At 58.6% G+C, this 24,520-nt stretch overlaps 2 protein-coding genes across 2 annotated transcripts; both read left to right on the top strand.

Annotated features, from left to right (window-relative positions):
* Positions 1 to 1,641: 1,641 nt before the first annotated feature.
* On the top strand, positions 1,642 to 9,478 carry VOLCADRAFT_118480 (uncharacterized protein; the record flags this gene model as incomplete). The annotated part of the gene is made up of 14 exons (XM_002953813.1): positions 1,642 to 1,644; positions 2,275 to 4,538; positions 4,794 to 5,068; positions 5,111 to 5,238; positions 5,603 to 5,794; positions 6,101 to 6,295; positions 6,563 to 6,709; positions 6,895 to 7,068; positions 7,387 to 7,562; positions 7,768 to 7,831; positions 8,025 to 8,127; positions 8,515 to 8,660; positions 8,771 to 8,839; positions 9,287 to 9,478. 14 exons carry the CDS (start codon positions 1,642 to 1,644, stop codon positions 9,476 to 9,478), a joined length of 4,128 nt encoding a protein of 1,375 aa, XP_002953859.1.
* A 6,316-nt stretch (positions 9,479 to 15,794) lies between these two features.
* On the top strand, positions 15,795 to 24,291 carry VOLCADRAFT_127371 (RWP-RK domain-containing transcription factor; the record flags this gene model as incomplete). Its single annotated transcript, XM_002953812.1, has 8 exons — positions 15,795 to 15,878; positions 16,302 to 16,478; positions 16,887 to 16,988; positions 17,637 to 18,851; positions 19,361 to 20,646; positions 20,992 to 22,056; positions 22,330 to 23,576; positions 23,978 to 24,291. The coding sequence occupies 8 exons, from the start codon at positions 15,795 to 15,797 to the stop codon at positions 24,289 to 24,291; spliced, it is 5,490 nt and encodes a 1,829-aa protein (XP_002953858.1).
* Between the last annotated feature and the right edge of the window lie 229 nt (positions 24,292 to 24,520).

Below are 24,520 nucleotides of genomic sequence, written 5' to 3'. Positions count from 1 at the left end.
CACCTTGTTACCGTACTCCGTACTCATTCACCCATACATTCATTGTGTGTGTATGTGTGAAAAGTTACCATCACCCGAACCGACCAAAACCAAAGGTGTGTCTGCATGGCAAGTCGCTCACAATTTTAACACCCGGTCTATTCATTCATTCATTCCTTCGTTCAGACAAGCAGACATATCCACACGCCTCGTCTTGAACTGTGCTTCAGTCCTGCTAAGGGCCCCCGGCACTCAACCAGACTACATGTGTTCAAAAAGATACCACCACCCGAACCGAACCAAACCAGGGCATGTTAACCACACCTTTCATTCGTCCATTCATTCATACATCCAATCATTCACGCAGACAAAGAAATGTAAGCACACGCGCCTGCCCTGCAGTAGTGTGGCCCGGCACAATGTATCGAGCCCTACTGTGTACCAGCTACTACAGTAGCACCCCTAGGAATCAAAAGCACTCGAAAGGAGGCGTTTTTATACTGAATGAAAGGCCTTTCTGCCAACTTGACAGCCAATTCGACACCCTGTCAGGCTAATTCGATACCCTGTCAGGCCAATTTGACACCCCGAACAGGTCAATTCGATACCCTGTCAGGCTAATTCAATACCCTGTTAGGCCAATTCGGCACCCGGACAGGCCAATTCGACACCCGGACAGGCCAATTCAGGCGCAGCACAGCCCAATTCCGAGGCTCCACAGCGCAATTCGAATACCTCCGGCGGGTCCGCCAGAACAATTCCAGACCTCGGCAGACCAATTCTTTTGTCAGGAATAAAATCCAGGCTAATTCTGCGACAGAGCTCTTCCCTAATTCCAGCCCGAATCCTACCCTCCTGCAGACGTGGGCGTGCAACACCTAAGCAAAGCCTGAGCTCATTCTATCCAGCAGTTAAGTTGCGTTTCCTGATTAAGGCGATCAGGAAACGCAATTTAACAGGAGCAGGTCTCTGTGTGACACCCGCAGCTCACCCGTTAATGAGCAGCCCAGCGTAGTTGGATTATGATGTTACACCGCTTTGTAGTGCCAGGGATACGAGGCAGGCTTTTTGTGAGGATCCAATGATGCTCGATTTCTCACCAACATACTCTTTTGGAGAAACTCAGTCCAGTGAGGCACGTCTATTGCGTCACACGTGTGACAGTTGCGTACCGAACACAGGCGACGGTTGCAAGTGCAATGACGGCTCGCAAAAGGTGTACACCGATTATTGGAATCATGGCCGGTCGGCTGTTTAAGGACAGGCGACTTATCAAGGACGTGATTCTGAGGCGGCGAAGCACGCGACTCGCCTTGTTTCGGCATGATGTGCCGATTACACCGAAAATGTTTATGAAGCAAAACTATCGCAAGATATTTGACTGTATAAGACTGAGAGCCCTTGCGAACTGCCTTCAGTTTTGAACTTTGGCGTCACCACCGAAGTCACATCCGTCGTACATCCAACCGCTTCGATAGTACTGCTCAGCCGCGCCAATGTTCCCAAGCCATTGTTGTCTTAGGAAAGTGCATGAGTGCAGGGCGCATATGCAACATCACAAATTATTGGATAGGTCCATCGAGATAGCTGTATACTTCCATGAGTTCTATCCCATCGTTAACCTGATTTAAAGCTCTAAGCTGTGAGAAATTTAACCATACCATGGTGAGTTATAGGATCAAGCCTGAAGGGTGTTGTTCTAGTGTGCGCTTGGGCCTTAGAGTTATAGTACTTTTCGCGGTATAAGCAGTATACATCGTTCCATCACCTTAGCAGCATGGCTAGAGGTTAGGACCCTGATAGGAATCTGCGATGCTACGAGGGTCTAGGGGTTTTTGCGTGCCGCGTCCTACACCCTCAAGACTCTGAACGCCCCAACTTTCATTCAAAGCTTGTTTGTCACCCTGCTTCTGTTATGCAGACTGACGCAAACGCCAGCCTATCTCAAAGTCGGGTGAGCCTCTCGAGGGCCAGCAATGACTGAAACTCTTGCTGTGGGTAGTTGTTGTTATTGCATGATTTTAACATAGTTTGTAAGCTGAGACTATGGGTTTGGTGCACCTAACGTGGAAGTGATGTCCCCCTCGAGGTGTTTCCAGGATATGCGCACGTCCTTGGTCATTGCCATTGCCGCGCGTCCTCAGACTTTATCCTAATTTAACACAAGCTATATGGGTTTTCCATGGTTGAAGGCATTGTTGCAGAAGCAGAGAAAACTGTCAGAGGAGGTTACAGACTAGCTGTCTCACCAATCTTACCTGTCCCTCGTGTTTCCGCCCTGCACCCGCATCACAGCTGGACGAAACTGGCGATTCCCGAGACTTAAATGGAGTCAGCGGTGGCAGCTTCCGCTCTAATGCAAGCTCTGGGACGGGTTCAGGAGGACGCACTGGGCTCTCAGCTTCGCGCCTAGACGGCAGCGGCCTTGACGGCACCACCTCTATCGCCTATTCTGATGATGCTTCTCATCGACACGGTAAAGCGCATGGCACCCAGTCGGCCGCGGCTTCGCAGCGCGGTACATCTATCGGCCACAGCAGCGCACTATCGCAGAGCAACATGGCCGGCTCCGTAGTCGGCAAATCGGGCGAGGACGCGGATAAGTCTGAATCCGAGTCCGGGAATATCCCGGGGGAGTCAGAGACTGAGTCAGACGAGGGCGGCGGGGATAGCGCCTTCGTGTCCGGTTCCATCTTGGCGTCTGAGCGCTCTGGAGCCAGCAAACCGCGCGTGGCAGCTTCGCCCATGACCTCTAACCGTGCGCCCTCTGCCACCAGCGGCCGCGGAGACGGCAGCCGCCTCGCCTCTGAAACCAACTTCGCCTTTGGTGAAGCGGAGGAGGATGTCGGTTCTGTGGTTTCCAAGGCGGCGTCCTCCTCGGCAGGGCCCGCCTACCGATCACCCTCCCTGGCCAGCGCAACTGGCCGTGGCAGCCGAACGGGTTCAGAATCAAGCCGCAGCATGGTTGCCGGTGATGATGACGGCAATACCTCGGTGACAGGATCTGTTAGCAAGGCCAGCAAGACCCGAAGTTCGCCGCTATCGCACCGTTCAGGAACCGCTGGGGGACCCCCCGGTAACTCGGACAGTAACCTGGGATTCAGCGGCTTCAGCATGCCCGGTACCAAAAGCACCGCCGCCGAGGATGACAATGGTTCGGTCACAGGCCGGTCACACAGGACGACGACTGGGGCTGGCAGCGTGGTGAGCGGCAGCCGAGATGGCACGTCGTATGATAAATATGAGGATGAACCGGCGGCGACAGCGCCGATGCCGACGCGCCGGCGGTCGTCATTTGCCAGTTCGCTGCGCCAATCAGTGGCCTCTCACAAGACCATGTCGCCATCAGGCAGTGATGAGGAGTACAGCCGCAGCGGCAGCGGTGAGGGAGATGGTGAAGTTACGGGCGGTGTGAGCATGAGCCAGAGCCGTTTCGGAGACGACGCCATGAGCACACAATCCGAATACAGTGGCGCTTCGTCGAAGGCCCGCAGCGGTGCGTCCGGCGCAACTGGCAAATCGGGCCACTCCGCAGCGCCGTCATCACACACAGTGGAGAGCGCACGTTCACGCTCTACAGGGGGCACGAAAAATGATGACTATGACGAAGACAAGTTTGAAGAGGAAGAGGTCCCTGCTGAGGATGACGAGGAGGAGCAGCAGAAGGCGAAGTCCGAGGTGGGGTCGATGGCGGCAACATCGTCTGCGGGAGCGAGCGAGAGCGTCGTCACCGCATCGTCAGTAAGTGGGAGGAGCAGCCGCGTCCCAGCCGCAGGTGCATCAAAGCAGACAAGCCCCGGCAGCGGCCGGCCACAATCGGCGTCAAGCCGCCAATCCAACCGCAGCACAGCACGACCGCCGCCGTCAGCGGCTGCCGCATCCAGCGCAGCTGGCTACAGCCAGGAGTCATTCGACGGGCCCAGCAACAGCGACCGCCATACGCCTGCTGCAATGTCCATTGCGCCAACGAACGATAGTGGTGACCTTCAGCACCACCACCATGTAGACGATGATGGTGCCGGGAGCAGCATCAGTGCGGCCGGTCGTAATGTCCATAGCCTCCACCACGTCAATATGAGCGCGAGTGGCAGTATCTTCCAGCCACCGCCAAGCGGGGGCACCACACCCAGCAGCCGCGGCGGTCGCAGCGGGGTCTCCATCTTCCGCCGTCTGCCTGCGGATGCGCCAGATGAGGTGGACACCGGCAGCGGCGTCGCCAGTGCGGCAACCGGCCTGCCGCCGCGCTCACCCTCTGTCCGCAGCTCTATGGCCGGAGGCGCCGGAGGCGCCGCCACGGATAACGGTGACTGGAACGAAGGCGCCATACGCGTCGCGCCGCCGGGGGCATCGCGCTTGGGCAATGTACGGCTGGGTACGGAGCACAGCGCGGGCGCAACAGCTGCAGCAGCCGCCGGCACCCGCGTTCGTCCCATGTCTGCGGCGCCGCGTGACCGGCAATCGGCATTGCTGGATGGCCTGATCCGAAAGCATCCCGCAACCTGGGACACCGTTGATGTGGCCACTTGGGTGGATTTCCTGGGCCTGGGGCAGTACCGCAGGTGGGCTTCGATATTGGAACCCCAGCTCCGAGCTAGATAAACACTAGGCCAATCCTAAGTTAGGTTGAATCTTTCTTGTGGTCGAACTGCTTACGGTGCGCTAACTCTCCTGCTTGCTGGAGTACAGATGCCGCTGCGGATGTTCACGCGTCCCTCGTCTGAACCCAAAGCATCCGCGGCTGACCTCTCGCAGTGTTTGTGCTGATCATTTGACCTCTACCGCATCTATGCAAACGCCACTGTACGCTGTCGCAGGCGCTTTCTACACCACTGCATTGACGGCCGTCTGCTGCTACGGCTCAACGACGCGCAGCTCAAGACAGAGTTGGGCATCGGACCCATGGGCCATCGCGCTGCAATTTTGGATGCAGCAGCCAACCTCATCAAGAACTACAAAGAGGCGCAGCACGACCGCATTGCTGCCGGAGAGATTGGCGCCGAGGATGACGACGATGCTGTTGCTGACGCAGCAGCCGGCAGTCGCCAGGACGGCCAGCGTTCAAGCACCGCCCCGCGGCCGCGGCCAGCCAGTGCCAGGCCCGGCGCACTGACGATGCCGCCGCCGCCGCCAGGCGCCCGACGGCCGGCGTCAGCGTCGCGTTCGGTCATACCCCCTGATCCCTTCCTGGGCCCTGCCATGGGCAAAATCACGGTGTACGAGCAGCGGTCCAAGTTGCTCTTTGAGCTGGACCGCGCACAGGTAGGACATGGAGGATGTTGCTAACCCTTGCAATGGTTTCGGCAATCGAGATCCCAACCGTGCGACTGTTGAGGAGCCCCATGGCTATGATGACCAGCGGAGCTACCCACAGTAACCTTTTTGACATGCACCCCATCCCATCCCGCCGCATGGTCCCCATGTGCCTTGAGAGTGGGTCATCAACAGGTGGCTTGACAGGGAAGGGGGTGGCGCGTCGAGTATACGATGCCACCCAGAAACATTTTGCTGCATGACCGCGCCTCAGTCTGCAACGCATCGTGTAACGTGTATAGCACTGCTCGCCTTTCCTGCGCCCTTGTTCCTAATCACTGATGCCCGGGCCCTCTCTTGACATGTGCGACAGGCCCGCGCCGAGCAGCACCGTGCACTGGCGGAGCAGCTACGCTACACAGCTACGCTCTCATCTGAGGAGGTAGCCCACATCCGGGGCTTGCTGCTGGAGATCGAGAAGAAGAACCGCGCCGCCTTTGACCTGTCAGGCACCTTGGACTCGGCAGCACGCGTCCCGTGGCGCCACGTGGGCAAAGGGACCAAGGTATGGTGGCTGGTGGTTGTTGGTTGGTGCATTATTAGGGACGTCTGCATCGTTGGCTTGCTGGGCCCGGCACAGCTCGGGTGGATTCGAGGGCGGTACTGGTGCGGTGGTTTATTGTCGATGTTTGGTGTTGAATACCCATTTCTTCCCATGTGTGTACTGACCGCCCAGTGCTTCACCCAGTGCTTCACCCTGGCTTGTTCAGTGACATTCTTACACTTGGTCGTCAGTTTATTCCTCTTTAACCCTCCATCATACAACATTATAACCGTCTCCGCTATTCGGCTATCCCGCCCGGACCTGCAGCTCAACAACTGGTACCCCGAGCGCTTCGGCCGCCCCGGCGATCCGGAGACCGTCGATCTGACCTTCCAGCCGCGGACCAACCCAGAGAGCCGGAAGATGCTGGGAGGTGGCGACTACGGGGAGAATTCGGGCGCGGTCAACTCGTTCCTGGACCGTCTCAACAATGACCTGCGCAAGCGCGAGCAAACACGCAAGGTTCGTTGTATTCGCTGTGTCCGGTGTGAGCGGTGTTTTGGTTGGGTCGGATGCATGCCACTCTTGTTCCGTTCCATGTATTTAACATCGACCCCCTTTTTACATAAGGGCCTTTTGCGTTGGGTCACGCAGTCAGATTTTCTAAATATCCTCCACATTCCGCCGCGTCACATCAGCTGATGCAACGTAGGCTTGCAAGCGGTTATCTCTTTGATGTCTCAAAAGTACTCCCGGTAACACTCGTAATTGCACCTCCCCATCCCGCAGGAATTGGAAAAGCGCTATTACGGCGATAACGCCAATCCGATGTCCCAGGCGGAGTTGGACTTCAACCTGGTCTCGGAGCAGCTGCAGAGTCGCTGCCGCATTACCCTGGATCGCGACCCGGCCGAATACGAGGGGCAGATTGATGAGGTGAGCTAGAGCACTTGCGCTTGCGTGCAAGCACCCAGAACCCCTACATGGATAAAATTGCCGCATTACTACGCCGTCCGAGCCACCTGTGACGCCATCCCCGCTTTGCATTTATGCCCTGCCCCTTGCTTCCTTGCATGGTGTCGATACCAAACCCGCCTTCCTCCGTCTGGCCCGACCCGTAGGCCATGGATAAACTTCGTGCTGGCGAGAGCTGGCGTGAGGCGGGCCTTAAGGAGGGCCCCATCCGTGCCGCCAAGGGCCCTGCTAAGATTGCAGCCCTGGCTACCGCTCTGCGGTCCCTGTCCTTCATGGAGCGATACCGTTCAGACCTCAGGTCTAAGAGCGGCCGCATGCAGGTGCGTCTTGCAAGCCGACCCCCGCGCAGGCGAAGGCAGCCGAAGGGGCCGCGAACGTAAAGGACTTTCGGGTGGGATATGTGCTTTTCAGCCCCGCCATAACGAGTCCTAGGGCGACGACGGTGGCTTCAGCGCGGTGCCATGTCTTATCCGTAAACTCATCTGCCAGTTGCCAACCTGCGCGTGCTCGTGGTTGTCCAGCTTGGCTGTAGTATCGTTGCGGCTGCGTCCATCTGTGGCCCTTCCTGAGGTTAACTCCTCCCTTGCCTCTGTGTTAGCTTCCTGCGCCTGATCCGTGTGTCTTGGGGTTGCCATCAGACTCTGGAGCGCAAGTGGATCAACCAGACGCTGGGTGCTCAGTACCTTCCAGGCGGTAAGGACAAAGAGGACATGGAGGAGGCAGCCAAGTTCTTTGCTCTACTGGGTTGGCGCGATTCGGACGGCAGCCCATCAGAGGACGCAATTGACACGGACCTGTTGGACCGCCTTTTGGAGTGAGTTACCACGGTGGCCTGCAAATTTCCCGTGTGCGGTGGTAACACATCACAGGCTCCTTGATGGCACCATTGCACCCATCCGTACGTCAAAGCCTCTTCATGGCATCCTTCCTTCGTACAGAAGCCCGAGCCACTGCTGTTCAGCAATGTTCAAGGTGGCTGCTTTTCCCCTTGTCGCTCCCATATCCTCCTTATTCCGCAGCCGCGCGCTGGAGTATCGCAAGCGCTTCGACGCATGGTGGGAGCGCGTGCGTGACAAGGCCGAGGTGAGGGTTGTATAGAGGGTGACTGAGGATGAAAGGCAAAAGGTTTGTGAGCAGGGTGCACAGCGGGAGTTGCGTCTTGCTGCCTGTAATCCCGCTCTCCATTGAGCCGATGCTGAACCCCCTGAAGTTGTGTCCCTTTCCTTTCCTTCTGAGCGTTCCGGGCCTGTCCATGCGTGTCCTTGACCATTTGTAGGAGCGCGCAGCGGGCTTCAAATGTGACGTGAACTGGTTCTCTTCGCCGTGGGACACAGACGGCCTTGCTGTGCTAATGGATGCCGAGATGAAGCGCATGGGCGGTAAGCTAGACTGCGGCGAGGCGGACGGAAACGGAAGACAGGGCCCTGCCTTGCAGCACCGCTGGGGTTGCTGGCCGCTTGCCTAGCAGCTTACCACGTCACAGACACCGCGTTGCATTTCCATTTAACCCCATCAGGTCTTGCTAACCTATAAAGCATTGAGGTGCGGTTTGCGCCGGTAACCCTTTCGGATTCACAATCATGAGGTCCAACATGTGAACGCCCCGGAAGGATCAAGTACGGGGAGCCGGTTGCGCCCGATGTGCCGCAATTCCTCCTGAACGCGGCATTACTTCGTGTTACATGCACATCAGTGCGCCGGTGCTTCTATCCTGAGCAGCCCTTCTTCCCTTTGCATTTCATTATTTTTTTCCTCTCCCTTTGCAGACGGCGGCCGCGGCGCGGCGGGGGGAGGTGGAAGCATGGACTTTGTGGAGTTCACTGTGGGGCTGCTGGGCAAGTGCCGAGAGGACGACTTGCGCCGCCTGCAGGCACTTAACCCCAAGCCCAAGCGTCTGGGAGTGTACCGTGCGGTAAGGAATTCAGAACCTCGGGGGCGCCGACTGACCCTATATCACGCAGTTTCCCCACTATTCACTCGCTGTTGCCCCTGTCAACCTGGAATTCGGATTTGTTTCCCCAGATCCGAACCCAGAAATTCATCGAGTTCACGCAGCGGGACCTGGAAGAGCGGGACCGCAAGCTTCGGCAGGTGGGGCCCTGGGTAGGAACGGGGGGAGGGGCCCGGGTCGGAGCTTGGACCCGAAGCGAGGTTACGATTGGCACCAGGGGCCTGTGCCCCCATATTCTGGGTGTAGGGATATGGTGTGTAAGGTGGATGGGTGTAGGGAGCTGCTGAGTTTGCAGGAGGGGGGGGTGTTTGGGACCGTAACAAGTTCCAGGGTTCGCGGGGCCAACATGCTCTCACCATGGTGCTTGCCTGCAGGCTGTTTACCCGCTCCTGATGAAACCCCAAATAGCTGACCCGTCCGTTTCTGGGCATACTGCCAAGCCCTGCCCCATTCATTACGACCTTCCCGTCGCACCTGCACGTGCTTAACCTACATACCTTGGAGCTTCTACCCTTCCAAGGTACCTGATGCGTACTAAGGACAAAGCCCCTCGTGCGCTCCACACCGCTGTTCCTGCAACCTTGCAGGCTTACGACGCCTTGGCGCCCACACGCCGCAAGGTCGAGCCGACACGCATTGAAGGATTTTTTGAGCGCTTGGTGGAGGATGCAGCGCGGCGGCGAGCCAAGGCTGAAAAGATTGAGCACGAAAAAGTGCAGAAGGAGAAGGAGATTCTGCAGTCCTCAGTCATGTTTGGCAGGCTGCGCGCAGTTCGCTAAGAGGAGGAGATTCCCCGAGCAGTGATTGCTCTGCAGTGTCCTGGCGACTGCGCGCTGCAGCTGTAGCTGTAGCTGCGGCAACGGCAGCATGCCTATGAAGCGGTCGCGTAGTGCTAGTAATGCAAAGCCGCTGTGCTGTCATCTGTAGCTCTGGGGGCCGGTAGGGCATGGCTTCTGTGAGGCACCGATGAGGAGCTGCGTAAAGTGCGCGTGCAAGCGTTTGGGTGTGAAATCATGCGTATCTCCTATTGCATTTATAAAACCAAATTTTCTTGTGCGCGCGGGTACGTGGGGGTGACCTTGTGCCGATAGGATGTGCCTCCAATGTATGTTTTTGTTCTTGCTTATAAAGAAGACTGGGGACTTTCTTTAGCGAATGCGGAGCATTGCGTAATCTTCTGATTGGCCTTGACCGTATCCAGGTCAATGTTTAAACACGCAGCAGGTAGGGTAAAGCATATTTTGTAGTGGTTGGGGTGCAGCTGCGCGCAACCCCAAACCCGCTCCGAAGGGGACACTCAAGCAGGCGGCCTGCGCTATTTTTTACAAATTGTTCGTGCTGCAGGCCTGTAGACAGTCAGGCGGGTGGCCGACTGTCCAGGCGGGTTCCCAGTACCTAGCGGTGGAGGGCGACGAGTTTTTGTGGCTGCCTGCGAAATATCCGCGCGGTTTGGGCTATGGGGTGGTGCCGCACAAACCCAGGGGGCGGGGTTTTGGGTGGTGCCGGGCCCCCTGTCTCTTGTATTGTGATGAGTTGGCGCGATCGGGCCCGGGCTATGGCTGCTGCGGGCGTGTGTGGCTATGTTGCCGAACACCGCGATATTGTTTCCGATTGGCTTCTGGTGCGTGCGGTGATGGGCATGGCCGTTTGTTGTCGCATTTGTCGGCCGGCGCAGGGTTTGAGGAGCACTGAATGGCGAGGGTAGGGTGTTGGCAGGGGTCTCATTATGTTGGTGCGGTTGAGCTATACTGGCAGGGGTTGTTCTGTAGGTTGGCCGCGAACTGCTTCGGAGCATTTGCGCTGGTTGACTATGCTGGCCAGAATACCTTGGTGGATGCCTTTTGGAGGAGGATTGCGGTCAGGATTCAAGCGATGACGCCAACTGAAACAGATGGCGTATGGCGGAAGAGAAGTACGGATGGTGTGGGGACATGCAGGCTACCTATTGTCCCAACAGAGGCAGATCCGCTTGGATCTTCATGCCGTTTCTTGGATGCATGGCAGGTGTGTTTGCGTGAAGCGCGTTGCAATGTGAGATATACGTGACAGGGATTGCAGCCCTTGCGGTGGCGTGAGCGAACGTGGTTAACTAGGGCCCTGATGCGTTGGGTCCCCGGGCTGCCCTTGACACACTTTAACTAACGCAGCCTCGTGCTAGCCTCACTAGCCTCGATCCTGTTTGGCATTGGGAAGTTGGCGAGAGGATTTGCCGCGTCTGCCTGTTCGCCCAGCTGCATGTCTGCTTACGATTACGCGGTGCAGGGGTATGCAGGAACTGCCTGAAGCAAGCTGGGTTGCATGTCTTTCGCAATAAGTTGCAGTTTGACACAGCAGGAGGGTGCATGTGTACATGTGTGTGGCTACGTATGCTGTGAACGCGATGGGAAGGCTGTGGTGACGGCTGCGGTAAGGTGTTCGTGTTGCGAGGTTATGAAAAAGTGGTATGGGCGTCTCTGGACGTGCTGCCCTCGAGGGACCCTGGCGAGGGAGGGCGCCTGTTGCGCTTGCCCTGCGTGCTGAATATAGCCTGCGTGCCCACATGCCTGGTCTCGAGCTTATGCGTTCGCTCTTGTGTCCATTTGCTGTATGTCCGCTTGTATGTCGGCCACGCCTTTGATCTGTCCGGGCGCGTTTGGGGCTTGCATGAGGGCATATGCACTGCGGGCATATCGAAGCCCTTCTGGCGATATGCGTCCGCCGTCCCGTCCATGTATTAAGGTGCTTTGCGCGTCTTTCCACGTAAGGTGTGTGCATGCTCAATCTTGCCGGTGCAAGTCCATGTCAGCATGTGCGCATATTGTGAAGCCGGATCATGTGACGACCTGGGAATTGAATTTTACTGGTACTTTAGGAGTGTGGTGCCTGGGCTACATCTAGGCCAGTTAGCGCCCGGCCCTCGTGTGTTTGGGGCCCTGTGGGTGCGGACTCGCTCGCTTCTTGCGTACCCATCTGGCGAAGCGGCCCGCTTGCGCATGTGGAGCCGGGCCAGGGTTTTATGTGAGCCCTAGTCTGCAATCTCAAAGCCAGCTGAACGCGTGGCATAGGCACCTTGGTGGGTATGTCACAAGCAGTCTGCGGAGGTCGCAGCCTCTGCACACCTGCTGCAAAGTCACCGCCACACGTTTCCAGGTGTTGGTTTGTTGCCCGCCGCATATACCTGTTGAATAGTTGAATCGCAGGTCGTAAGTAATGTCGTTACGGTAATCCAGTCATCTCTTCAGGGACTTAATGTCTATTGCCCTGTCAAACCTGTTTGTGTGCCGCTCCTCCGGCGGCTCGTATTTGCCTCTTAACAGTGTGTGCACTTCGAACAGCTTGGTGCTTGCTCCAATGCAGGATTGTATGATTAATCCCATCACTGAGAATTGCTGTGCTAGTGCGCAGTTGGCTGAACGCTTGTTGCCTTTAACATCCAGAGGTTCACATTTTCCCTTTCCACATTGTTTTTCAGGCTGTTCCGCCGGAAACATTTCTTGTGGCCAGTAGGGCTTTTAAAAAAGTCAAAACGTACAAGATTGACCAGGCAGGGCTACGAAAGTTTTGCTGCTGCAGGCACGCGGATACTCAACTCAACCCCTCCGCCCACAAGTGCAGGGGCTCCATAACAAGCACCTGAACATACTCAAACCATACCCCAGACGGTAGGCTCATGGTCGAAGATGGCTGAGAGGTGCAGTCCTAGCAGAGCACAAGTTACACATTTCCCATAGGGGCACCATCTGCACAACTGGACCTCGCCCTCAGAGAAAGTGTGCGCCACACTCATGAGGAATCCGCCCGCAATTTGGACTGCCAAGCATATGCGCGCTACCTTCATTATCTTTTCAGCATCAGAAATGTGCCATCCTTGCAGCTTCAATGATAGGACATCTTTTGTGACCAGCTTTTATCAGGAGCCAAGCCGCTGACATGTCTTACCTGAATTGCCTGAATTGAGGGTCTAAGCGATTAAGGGCCTTGGACGACCGGTGTAAATTATGTCGTCAACCCAGGAACAATGCATACCGTCGTGCCAAAGCGGCGATAAGCATTTATAAGGGAAGGTATGCTTCTATGAAACAGGCCGACCCATGCACCGCTTCGTTTGCGGTTGCAGTCCAACCTCTGATCCGCTGCAGCCTTGTTATCCCGCCTGGATAGAGCCCAGATACGGCGGCGAGCAGGAAGGATGGCGTTCAGCCGGATTATGCAGTGCGTGTGGGGGGTTAGATGAATGGGTCTGTTGGCATGAATGGCAAGCAGGATATTAAGTATGCTTTATGTAAAGTTGCATCAGGCAGCCTTGTCGTGAATCGCCTAAAGCGCTTCTTCATATTTATTCGGTTCCCCTTGCAAAGTGAAAACCTTGAGCCACCGTATCGGCAACGACGCCCAAAAACCAGCGCAGCCCCAACCGCTCCGCACGCCCCGTTTTAGCTTAAGTGGCAACCGACGCAACCAGTCCAGCATGAAGCACGAGTTGCCAAATACGGAGGCAGTCTAACTTATCTTCTGCATAACATGTTTCAGGTCGCTTTGTCACATCAAATAGCGACCTAGTCACACTTACCAGGAGCCATGAGACATATGGAGATACATCAAAACGACAGCAAATCTGTTAACATGTGTATAAGAGGCATTGCGACGCCTTATAGAATTCAACAGCGCTGTGTTAATTGAGAGGTCGAGGTGGCGTCCAAATGCTCAGATCGCGTTCACGAGCCCGCAACAGGGACATTATACCAATAACGATTCCATCGGTAATTTCACAGCGATGTGGAAAAGCAGTTGCAGCTGATGTGAACAACGAGACGTTCACAGAACCGACGTTCATAAAAGACCAGATTTTTACCCGCATATGCATTGCTATGAAATGGCTCACTTCTACGGACAAGGCACGTCCAAGTTTCAGGCTGCAACTGACGGGGAAAAACATGACATAGAGGCTGAAAAAATCAACCCCAATAAGTCGTAAGTCCATGCCCCAAATAGCGTAGATGTATTCACATTAGTCGCAGTGTCAGTGGATGCTGATTTTGCTGGCTGAAGTCTTTTCGGAATGTCCATGGGTAGTGGAGAGCCGGTCTTTGCCGTTCTTGTCCCAAGGCTAAAGTACAGAAAGAAGAATAACATTTAAAACACTAGGCAATGCGGACGGTCAAGCGAGACAATGCGTTTTGCCGCCCTTTTGGGTTGGTAGCTCTGGTAGCGCTGGCTATACCCGTACGGCAACGCTAACAAAGCCTTGTTTCTCGGGCTTAACGTTACACGCCGTACAGCGCATTATGCTGTTAGGCCGTAGGTTCGTTGACTAACCTAGACAGACGTTTTCCTTGCTAGAGTCAGCGCACAAACAGGCGCCGATACCCTCATTTGGGCCAGTGGGTCCTAGCTCTGACGATTACTCTATGCACGCAAATTTTACTGCACCTATATACCTAAAAATATATACAACAACTCAGGATAGCAGGTGCATTTGTGCCCAAAGGGCTCTACCTGACAGGCATATTTTGAAACTGACGCCCAGCGCTTGGCGACATTTCGTGGTTAGTGAAAGTAGTTGTTAAATACCAGTAGGAATTGAGTTGTACACATCATTTCAAGCTGGCTATTTGGTCAATCAGGCGCGTGCATTGAGGAGCGTGGGCGAGGGCATCAACACCATCAACGCTTGCGCTTGTGCATTATCGCCTGCGCCAAGTCCAACCTGTTTGACTCCTGTGGGTTTGCCAGCAATGTTTGAATGAACAGGTGAGGAGGGTGTGGATGCTTGGCAGATCAGGGAGATAAGGCGGAACTTGGACTTTTCAAGTGTTCTGTTCTGGGCAGAGGGGGGCCAAGGTAGGGTGCGTCAGCCAATGGTCAAGGGTCAAGGTATGCGGCACATTTACATTCCATCACAACTCATGGAAAATTTGGGTACGCTTTCCTGGCAAAACAACCTTTGGACTCAGACAGTTGGTTGATGAAATCTTATCACGGCAGCACTCTAAACTAGCTGCAGTCCTTGCTTGTTCTCATCCTTCAAACCCGGGCAGGGCATTGCAGCTGGGCCAGTCCAGCTGGAGTGCACGACAGTGCGGGCAAACAGAAGCGGTTGTCTTACAGCCGGTCTGTGCACACTGTAGTTCTCTCCTCACAACTCAGGGCGGGTTCGCAACAGATTATCCGGTTATGCCCATAGACGTTGGAGTTGCCGTGATACTACCTAGCCACCAAACCGAACGTAGCTAGCATTGCTACTAGGCAGGGCTCAAGCTATCTCAATCTCTGAATAGCCTTCTTTGCAAATTATATATTTTCCTGGTGAATGCGAGCCATGGCCGACAAGGCGATAGCATGCTTGCTTCCCATGCCTTCTGCGTTCTCGACGTATAATTCACCGATGTGCGCATTTACTTACACCTTAACACCTGCTGCAATTGTTTCAGCACAGTAGATAAGCTGGGGTAGTCTTGCCATAGACCTACTTCTTAGTTTGGTCATACCGATGCGCCCATATGGACCGATACCTACATAAACATGTCGATGGGCGGCTGCCTTTCCTATATGTGTAATAATTTTATGAAAAGGGCAATGGAATAAGCCTCTGTCGGCTCAATCGTTACGAGGAGTTTGTTGAGAAGCACATAAGGAAGCAGAAACCTAAAGTCCTGCTGCATTCCTGGGAGCTCATGCGGAAGTAGCAACTAGGGAAAAGTTATAACATTTCGCTCAGTTATGTCGTGCTATCCGATGAGACTATGTTGGGAAGCCGTTGGCGGTTGGCATTTCGCCGTGTCCATGCATACGGTTCCTAATACCAGCAACAAGGATGCAAGAAGCTTAGGTGGAGTTTAAGTTGGTCTAGAACCGCAAAGGGTTCACGCTTGCTCCAGGGTTGGCGACCCGGTAAGGACGTTCCTTTCACCCACTCCATGCGCACCGAAATCTCAAAAGGTTAACGAGAAAGGAGAGGTCAAATGCATGAGGAGGCCATTCTTGGCGTTAGGATCTTGACATTAGGCGTTCGGGACCCTGGGGGCGTACCCTACCTCCGGCCCTACAGGCTGGAGCATCTTATATACATCCCAACATGTAGGGGAGATGGGGAGTTGAGGCTCTCAAGTGCAATTAATGCGAGGCGTCCGTCGCCCGCCTCGCTCGGCGGGACGTGCCAAGACATCGCAGGCGGACCCTTCGTTGGCACAGATCCGAGAGGTAAAGGAAACTTAAATTCAATACTAGAATGTATAATATTGCTCGTGCAGACTTTTGGCTTGAAATCATTGAGTGCTCCAGTTTAGCGTTTCGCATGCCACTGATCCTCTGCGTAGAAGCCGGCCTCGAGCGCTCGACCGGTGCTTGTTCTGCAGCTCAATTTCACACATGTTTGCTGTGTTGTCCTATTCTGTCTGTCACGCTCTGGGCAACGGGAAACGGCGCACTTAGCAGACAACCGCGCGAAGGGGCGGCGTTCTCGTACTGGTGTTTATCGAAGTAATTTTGCGCACAACTTGCTTAGTGCTTTCGCTTCAGTTTTCGGTTATCGCAGCCTTACGCTGAAGCATTTCTTTTATGGTGTAAAAGCTCTCTTGGCACCCTCGCCGTTGTTGGAACTACACTGAACACTCACCCACACAGTTCTTCCATCTTCCCGTTGAGGAGGCCAGTGAGCAGCTTGGTGTCAATAAATCTAAGCTCAAGCGGCTCTGTCGGGAGAATGGAGTGTCACGTTGGCCTCAGCGCAAGCTCCAGTCCCTTGTCGCGCTGCGCCAGCACATACAGAACGATGACCGCCTGCTTCCACACGATCGGCAGGTACGTCATGTCTGGCTCTTTTAAGACAAAGGCAAAAAACGATTGCTCTTTATCTTCTTGCAATCGGCGATTCGGTGCCGTAGCTGGTGCTGCTGTTTTCACGCAGTGTCCCAGGAATGCGCCTCCTGTTTAGAAGTCCGCCATGCTCGCTGCCCACAATTATGAAAGACGCAACAACAACGAGCTGCAGTCGGGCCTGAAATGCGATGGCGGTGTGGCGCGTATGTTTGCAGCGTGGGCACGGCTAACAGCGTTTGGCTCGACGGCTGCAGCTTTAAATTCAAAGCTGGTTGCAATGCTCTTGCGGGGCCGCGAGAATGCTGCTGGAGGCCGTCAGTCGTAGCATCAGGCGTGTAGGTTTCATCTCCTCCATCTCCGTACGACACAGTACTCCATGCGGTCCCACAGGCGGTGCTGTCGAGGTTGGAGCTGCAGTGGGCGGCCGTGCTCGCTGATCCCGATAAGCCGCTTGAGCGCGAGTTTGAGGACATGCGGAAGAACTTATACAAGGTGAGAGCGGGTGCGGGAGTCCGGATGGCCAGTGAAAAGCGGCTTCGTGGTAGCAATACGCGAACAGCAGCCGCGCAGTTCTGCCGAAAAAAATAGTGTTTTCGGGTAATTTAGGTCGCGCCTGAGTTTGCAGTGTGGGGTCCTGATTGTGAGCGAGTGCACCTGTATGTAGCACCATAGGACCTACCGAACTCTCCGGACTCGTGCGGGGAGGACAGCCCGTCACTCGTGCGGGGAGGACAGCCTGCTCTCTTAGGGAAACGCCTCTAAGCGTCCTCTATGTGCGTGTATATGTATGAATGATTAGATATCCTGTTGGGCCTTTTTGCCGAGGGCGTCTACCCGGCCTTGAAGGGAGAGACCGCCCGAAGCACTCCCTCCGTCCAAGCTGAGGAGGGGCCTACCACCTATCGTCGATTGTTATGTTGTGCGTGAAAAAGTGTGAGACTCCGGGCGGAAATTGCCGCTCCTCATTATCTTGCCATGAGCGGATGCTATTGTTGTACGGCAATGCCTGAAGTATAGCAGTTGTTGGGTTAATGCCCAGCTAGCAGTACGTCTGCCATAGTTTGTACAGCGAGAGCACTTCCTTGCCATCCTGAAAACAAGTGCGTGGTCGTACACCTCGCCGTTACCCCACCGCTCCAGGTCCGGTACCAGAAGAGAAAGCAACAACGGCTGAGCAGCGGGTCCGGGTTGTGGGTCGGTGACGAGGGCGAGGTGGACGAAGGAGAGGAGGGAGACCCGGATGATGAAGGTGGCGATCACGACGAGGACGAGGACGATGACGAGGATCAGGAGGCAGCAGCAGCCGATGTCTTGCCGGAGCGTACCCGGCTTGAGGGGTCCCGCTCTGAAGCGGAAGCGGCCGCAAGCCCCAGGCGGCGGCGCCGCTTTGACCCTTCCAGCGATCTCGCCACGAAAGATGAAGCGGAAGATGTGGCTGGAACCGCTGCCGGTGGCACAGCGCCGTCACCATCGGCGTTACGTCGTCGGCGGCCGCATGGACTGCCACAGCCGCAGGCGCAGCGGAGACGTCGAGTTGGCCTGTTGGCGAGCTCTCAGCGAGCGCAACGGCGTCGGCGGCGAGCTCAATGGAGCACTAGTAGCAGTAGCAGCAGTAGTAGTGCCAGCCCTTCCGTTGGCGACAGCAGCGATGGTGGTACCCAGCAAGGAGCTGTCGAAGAAGGCGGCATAGCGGCCGGGGGCCCACACGGAGGCGGCAGCGAACACGGCAGCCGCAGCAGCAGCCGTCGCCGCCGCAGCAGCGGCGGGGGGGCCCCGGGCGGCGGCCAGCATTCTAGTGCTGCCGGTGGCAGTAGCAGGCTGAGAAGTGAAGTCCATGCAAGTCCGCAGCGGGCGCAGCAGCAACAGCAGCTGCTGCTGCGACTGGCTAGTTCAGGCTCGGCGCAGGGAGCAGTTGGCGGAGCTCCTCCCGAAGGGGACGCAGCCGCAACCGGTGGGCTGGGTCCTACAGAAGAGCCTAGGCGGATTAGTCTGTTTGGTTCGGGGCTGTCCGTACAGTCTGGTCCCGACAGGAGCGCTGTGGGGCCGTTGCAACGGATGCGCCTCAAATTGCGAGCTCCCACGTTGTCAAGCGCACCCCGCGACTCGCAATCCTCTCCGCCAACGCCACGACAACAGCAGCAGCTGCCGCTGCTGCCAAAGCAGGAGATGCTCGATTTGCCGCCGATGCCGCCACCACAAATGCAACTCATTGGACAGCAGTCGCCAACGGCCCCGCAGCCACAGCTGTCGCCTCCCCAGCGGCGGCGCGTCGAGCAGCAGGTGCTAGGCGGCGGCGGTCTGCCGCTCCCACGATCGCGGTCGCTCCCACAGAGCCGACGTACCTTGGAATCCCAGGTAGGGCTGTACGGAGGGCCATGGAGGGCCTTTTCCAATCGCACCGGGAATGGAAAGGAGAAGATCCGCCGTCGGCTGCCCGGGACAAACCTTGCACACGATCTCTGCTCGGTATCCTTTTGCACACTCAATAGCCGCTGCCGCTGAATTGCTTTCCTGTGTTCCCTTTCCCCACCCTCGGTGGTATCCAGCTCCCCGCTGCTGGTGCAGGACCACCCGGCGGATCTGAGCTGTACGGTGTTGCGCAGTACAGTAGTATAACACATGCCGAAATGTCCCAAGGCCCTCCCCGTGGCCCCCTTCCTGCGGTCCCCCCCGGGGTTACCCTGCCGCCGCCGCCGCCGCCGCCGCCTGCTAGCCGACCAGACAGCCCCGCGGACTCCAGTCGCGTGGGGCAGGAGGCTCCCGGCCTGCTCGTGCCACCGGGCTTTGCTCTCCAAGGGCCGGACCGCGCATCTGGACGGACATTCCGGGATGATGATCCCCTGCCGCTCCCGCTCCCTCCGCAGCAACCGCAACGGCAGCCGCATACTCTCCTGCGCAATCAGGATGTAGAAGTACGGAGGCAGCAAGGGGGTTCCGGATCTGGCGGTCAAAGTTGGCCATTGAGGATGGAGGAGCAGCCGCAGCAAGGGCAGTTTTGGCAGCAGCAGCAGCAGCAGCTAGCGGAGCAGTCATCATTGGAACGGCTCCAGCAACCACAACTACAAACGGTGCAGCCGCCGCCGCCGCGCCCGTGGTCGCAATCCGTTAGCAACGTGCAAGAGGCGCAGCTTTCTGGGCCTCAGTTAGGGCCATCGGGATCCGCTTCCGCCATGCCGTACGGCGGCGCATCGCAACAGCGCCTGTACGAGCAGTCCCAGCCAACGCTGCAGCAGCCGCAGACGCTATACGACGACTGGCGTTTACAGACCTCGCTGCAGCCGCTGCATGAACGCGCACTGCAGGGCCATCATCGCCCGGAGGAACTCTCGCCGGCTCGACAACGGCCGCAAGGTCTTGCGGGCCATGAAGGCCGTGTCGTGAGTGGTGAAGGCGGTGGTGGGGCCGATTTTCGGAACGCGGCGCAAGGCGACAGCGGCAGCGGTGGCGGCGACGATGAGGCCGCCCGGTGGCCGTCAGGTTTGCTTGCTCACGATGCGGGTGGCGGCGGTGGAAGTGGTGGTGGCAGTGGCGCAATGTACCTTGGGCCGCAGCAGGGCGGCCCCGGCCTGGAGCCGCCCAGTAGTCTACGAGAAGGGGGTTCAAGGGGCCTTCCTGCCTCAGGTGCCAGTCCCCCTGGCGCTGCAGCCGCTGCCCCCGCGCTGTCCACCGGCCACCCCCAGGCCCCAATGCCACTGCCTCCGCGATCCTCCCTGCAACAGCCGCAGCAGGAATTCCTAGGGGCCCCTCCGCCGGGGGCCCCAATGCCTCCGACACAGGCCACCAGACAGCTGCCGCCGCCGCAATTTTTCCTGCCGCCGCCACATATGCAATGGCGTTCCGCTCACCCTTTGCAGCTGCCGGCACAGCCACAGCCTCGGCCGCCCCGAATGGCGCCCGACCGGCTCAGCCCCGGACCCGCGGGTCGCCCGGGTGCTATGGGCCACCTGCTTGCGAGACACTCCTTTCCCCCGCTGGCCGCACCAGCGGCCTTGACGCCGGCCGATTCTCGACCGGCAGCGGCCGCCTCCTTAACCCCTTTCGCTGCAGACGCGGCCACACACGCGGCAGAGCCCGACCCCTCGACAGCGAGGTCCACATCCGACGCCGCAGCACCAACGGCAGCGACATCGAGCTTGTACGACCAGAGCTTGTACGGCTGGTCGAGCGCGCGCTCCCTCGCGCCGATGGGCGCCCAGCAAGGCCCTGCCTCTCTTGCCCCTCGGCATTCTGGCCCAGGACCTGGGCAGGGCTCCGTGGGCCTAGGAACGCCAGGCAGCCATATCGTAGCGTCACCCGGTCCGCAGCCAGGCGCGTTTCCGACGCCACAAACGCCTACAGGCCCACAGCTACAACAGCAACAGTTGCAACAGCAGCAGCAGCTTCAACAGCAGCTGCTGCAGCAGCGCCGGACGCAGCGTTCTGATGTCGAGCTGCAGCTACCAGCCTCACCGGGTGCCGGCGGTGGCATGCCGCCGCCGCCGGGTCGTCTGCTCAGATCTTCAGCTCCGGTCTCGGCCTCCATGGTGCCCACACCCGCCGCGACGGCAGCGGCCACGGCATCATTCTCGACGCAGATGGGCCCTCCAAGCGCTCTCAGTATCGCCGTTGAGTCCCGTCGACAACTCGCTCTGAGTCAGCGCTTGCAACAACAGCAACAACAACAGCAACAACAAGCTCTGGCGGCTCACGCCCACGCGCAGCAACTCCAGCTGCAACAACAGCAGCAGCAGCAAGCGCAAGCACAGGCTCAGCAGCAGCTGTTCCAACAGCAACAAGCGGTACATGCGCAGCGGCAAATGCAGGCGCAGCGGCTGGCCACGCAGTCGCCGCAACGGCCACTAAGCCCACAGCAGGCCCAGGCCCAGGCCCAGACGCAGCTCATGTTGCTCGAACGGCGAAGGCGGCTTGCGGAACTGCGCGGCATGGAATCTACGGCGGCTCCAATGGGACCGGCCGCTACCGCAGCTGGCGGTGGCGCGACCGCCACCCCGGGCTCCCTCGCCGGCAGCGTCATGGGATCCCCCCTCAGCATGTCCGCACCCACGCAGCTGTACTACCACCCGAGCGGCCTAGGGTACCCTTACGCACCGCACAATGAACGCCCCATGTATCCTTCGGCCGCGTCTTTGGAACGCTCAAATAGCGGTAGCGAGCGAGAGAGGAGTACCTGGGCTGAGGGCCAACGTTCCGGAGCAACGGCAGGGGCAGGGACAGGGACTGCAGCAGCGCCCGGCAGCCTGGGATCTATAGGCATTGAGGGCGGCCCCTCGGGTGTTGGCGGGGGGGGCGGCGGCGGCGGCGCACCAGCGCCTGGCGGCGCGGCGGCGCAACCGCAGTGGCACCAACAGCCGCAGCTACAACTTCCTCCACCTATGCACTATCAGCAGCAGCAGCACCATCAGCAGCAGCAGCCGGCACAGCACTACCAGCAGCCGCTGTCGCAGAGGGAGCGGGCTCTCCTGGCCCTGCACTCCGTGGAGCCGCTGCGCGCGCCCGGCCCGGGCCTACCGCCGGATCCAACACCCCATCAGCATTTTCAACCGCCTCAGCAGTCTCTGCTGTTGCAGCAGCAGCAGCACGCGGCGCCGTCAGCCCCCTCACTGCCTCCGCAACAGCAGCCACGATACTACGGACAGCAGCAGCAACAGCAGCAGCAAGCCTACCAGGCACATTTGCAGCAGCAGCAGCAACAACAACAACAGTCATTCGGTTCGGGAGCCGCGGCAGACCCCAATGCAGGGAGTGCTAGGACCGGTAGTCCCCCGTGGCCGGCTGGCGCACAGACACTACCACCGTCCCTCCTTTCCATGGCGCCCGGACTGCGCCCGCCCAGCCGAGGTGCCGAGGTGATGGCGCCGGGTCCTCCGCCACCGTCAATGGCCTCGCAGCACGCCGCCTTTCCCGGAGTGGTCGCGAGGCGGGGAAGTGCCGACCCAAGGGATAGCCCAGCGGCCGGGGGCAGTGTTGGGGTTCCGACCATTGAGCCGTCGGCGGCGGCAACGGCGGCGGCGATAGGTCATGAATATCGTACACGTACCGTCAGCCATTCGGCCGGCAGCGGCGGTGCCGCAATGCTCAGTTTACCGTCCGAACATATTGCACCGACGCCTATGGCCGCCGGCGCCGGCGGCGGCGGCGCCGAAGCGGCTTTCGACGTCATTAGCTCGGCCACGGCACGGCGTGAGGACATCGACAGCGCCATTGGCAGCAGGTCCGTGGCACAGCTCGGTTCAGCCCCCGCAACGACGCCTGTCCGCGGCGGTATCGTCAGTGCCGCAGAAACCCTTGAGTCCCAGTTGAGTCCTGGCGGTGGCGGCGGCGCCGGGGGCTCCGGAGCCGCGTTGTCAGAGCGCCAAAGCCAGTGCCAGGCGGGCATCTCTCTGCCCGCTCACCCTGACCACCTGGGTACTGAGACCGGCCACATTGCGGCTGCCGGCGGGGAAGCTGAAGCCGCAAATGAGACTCCTGCCGTCGCGGCGGCTGGGGCGGCGGCATCCAGCATCGGCGGACACGACGGCGGTGGCGGTCGCGGTTCCGCTCCCACAGCGGCCAATCTGCATCCCTCTTCACCGTTGCACCCCATGGGCCTATCCGCAACAAGCCAAGTCCTACATCTGCCGCCACCGGCGCCGCAAATGCCGGTCATGCCGTCGGTCACTGATGCACCGCCACTACCGCCGCCGCCACCGATGCCGCCATTTGGCGGCCCCAGCGGAAGCCCACTGGCGTTGAAGCTTTTGTACGACACCTGGTCCGGCAGCCCTATGGACTCGTCTGGGCGCTTGGGTGCTCCACGTGTGAGGTCCGCTCCGTCAGGCCTCTTGCAGTCGGCCGGGGCCCCGGGGGGGGCCCTCGGAGCGGGGCCGGGGCCGTCGGACAGGCAACTCGGGGTGGCGGGGCAGCTGCCTTCCTGGGGCGGGGCAGGCAGCGCCGGCATCAGCGGGGACGACCTACCGACCCACGGGTCATTCGGCGACATGTTGGCCGTGTTCGGTGACGCCCAGGTGCAAGAGGAGGAAGCTGGTGGCGTCGTCGTCCTCGGGGACGTCGCCTCTGTGGGCCCAGGACACCGCGACGTGGGTCCACCGCCGCCGCCACCGCCGCCACCCCCATTACCGCCACCAGCATCACCGCCGCCGCCGCCGCTGCCATTATCATCGCCGGCATCGCCCCCATCGCCACCGGCAGAGCCCTCGCCTGGCACCGACGGCGACACAGCGTCAGCCAGGCAGGCCATGGCCGACCTGCGTCTAGGCGAGCGAGGAAGCCAGAGCCTCATGGTTTCGGAGCTGCGATGTAATTTGCTCTCGGAGGAGGCCGCGGAGCGGTTCCTCCGGAACCACTCCGACGTCGCCGCCTCCCCCGCCTGGGGTGATGCTTGTCAGTTGCGACCGGGCCCCTCCGCCGACCGCACTGAGCGCCGCATCCTCAAGCAGCAGCTGCTGCAGCCCTCATCACCCCCACCGCCACCGTCGTGGCAGTAGCAGTGGCAGCATTCACCGCCGCCGCGGCAGTTGCCATGCTGGGGAGCCAGCAGCAGCAACATCACAGCCCGCAAGGCTGGCAAAGGGATCCGGGGTACGGAGGAGCCGCCGCCGCTGCCGCTTCCCCTGCCGCCGCTGCCGCTGCCGCAACCACCATCACCGTAGCATTGGGTGCAACCTGGCCCCCTCAGGCACGACCGCGGCAGCAACAGCAACCGAGGGTGCTATTTGGCGGCCGTAGCGTCGCCGTCAGGCCCAAAACGTTTAGCGGCCTCGGTCCTTCTTCGCGGGCACCAGCTTGTTTCGGGTAGTCTTGACTGAAGCATAGAAGCGAATGGCGAAAGGATACTGACAGGCCGTGTACCCGGTTCGTGAGCGGAGACCAGTCGTGACCTGTCGTGGTTCTTTCGTTTTGGTTTTTTTTGAGGTTTCATGGAGGAGGCGGTGATGTGAAGGGAGGGCGCTGGCAGGTGGTCGCGCAGGCGTCGGCGCTGGAGGACTTGCGCACCCCCTACTGAGAAGCGCGTGGCACATTATAAG

Source organism: Volvox carteri, assembly GCF_000143455.1.
Source record: "Volvox carteri f. nagariensis unplaced genomic scaffold VOLCAscaffold_38, whole genome shotgun sequence".
NCBI lineage: Eukaryota > Viridiplantae > Chlorophyta > Chlorophyceae > Chlamydomonadales > Volvocaceae > Volvox > Volvox carteri.
This window is presented reverse-complemented; position numbering and strand designations above follow the sequence as displayed.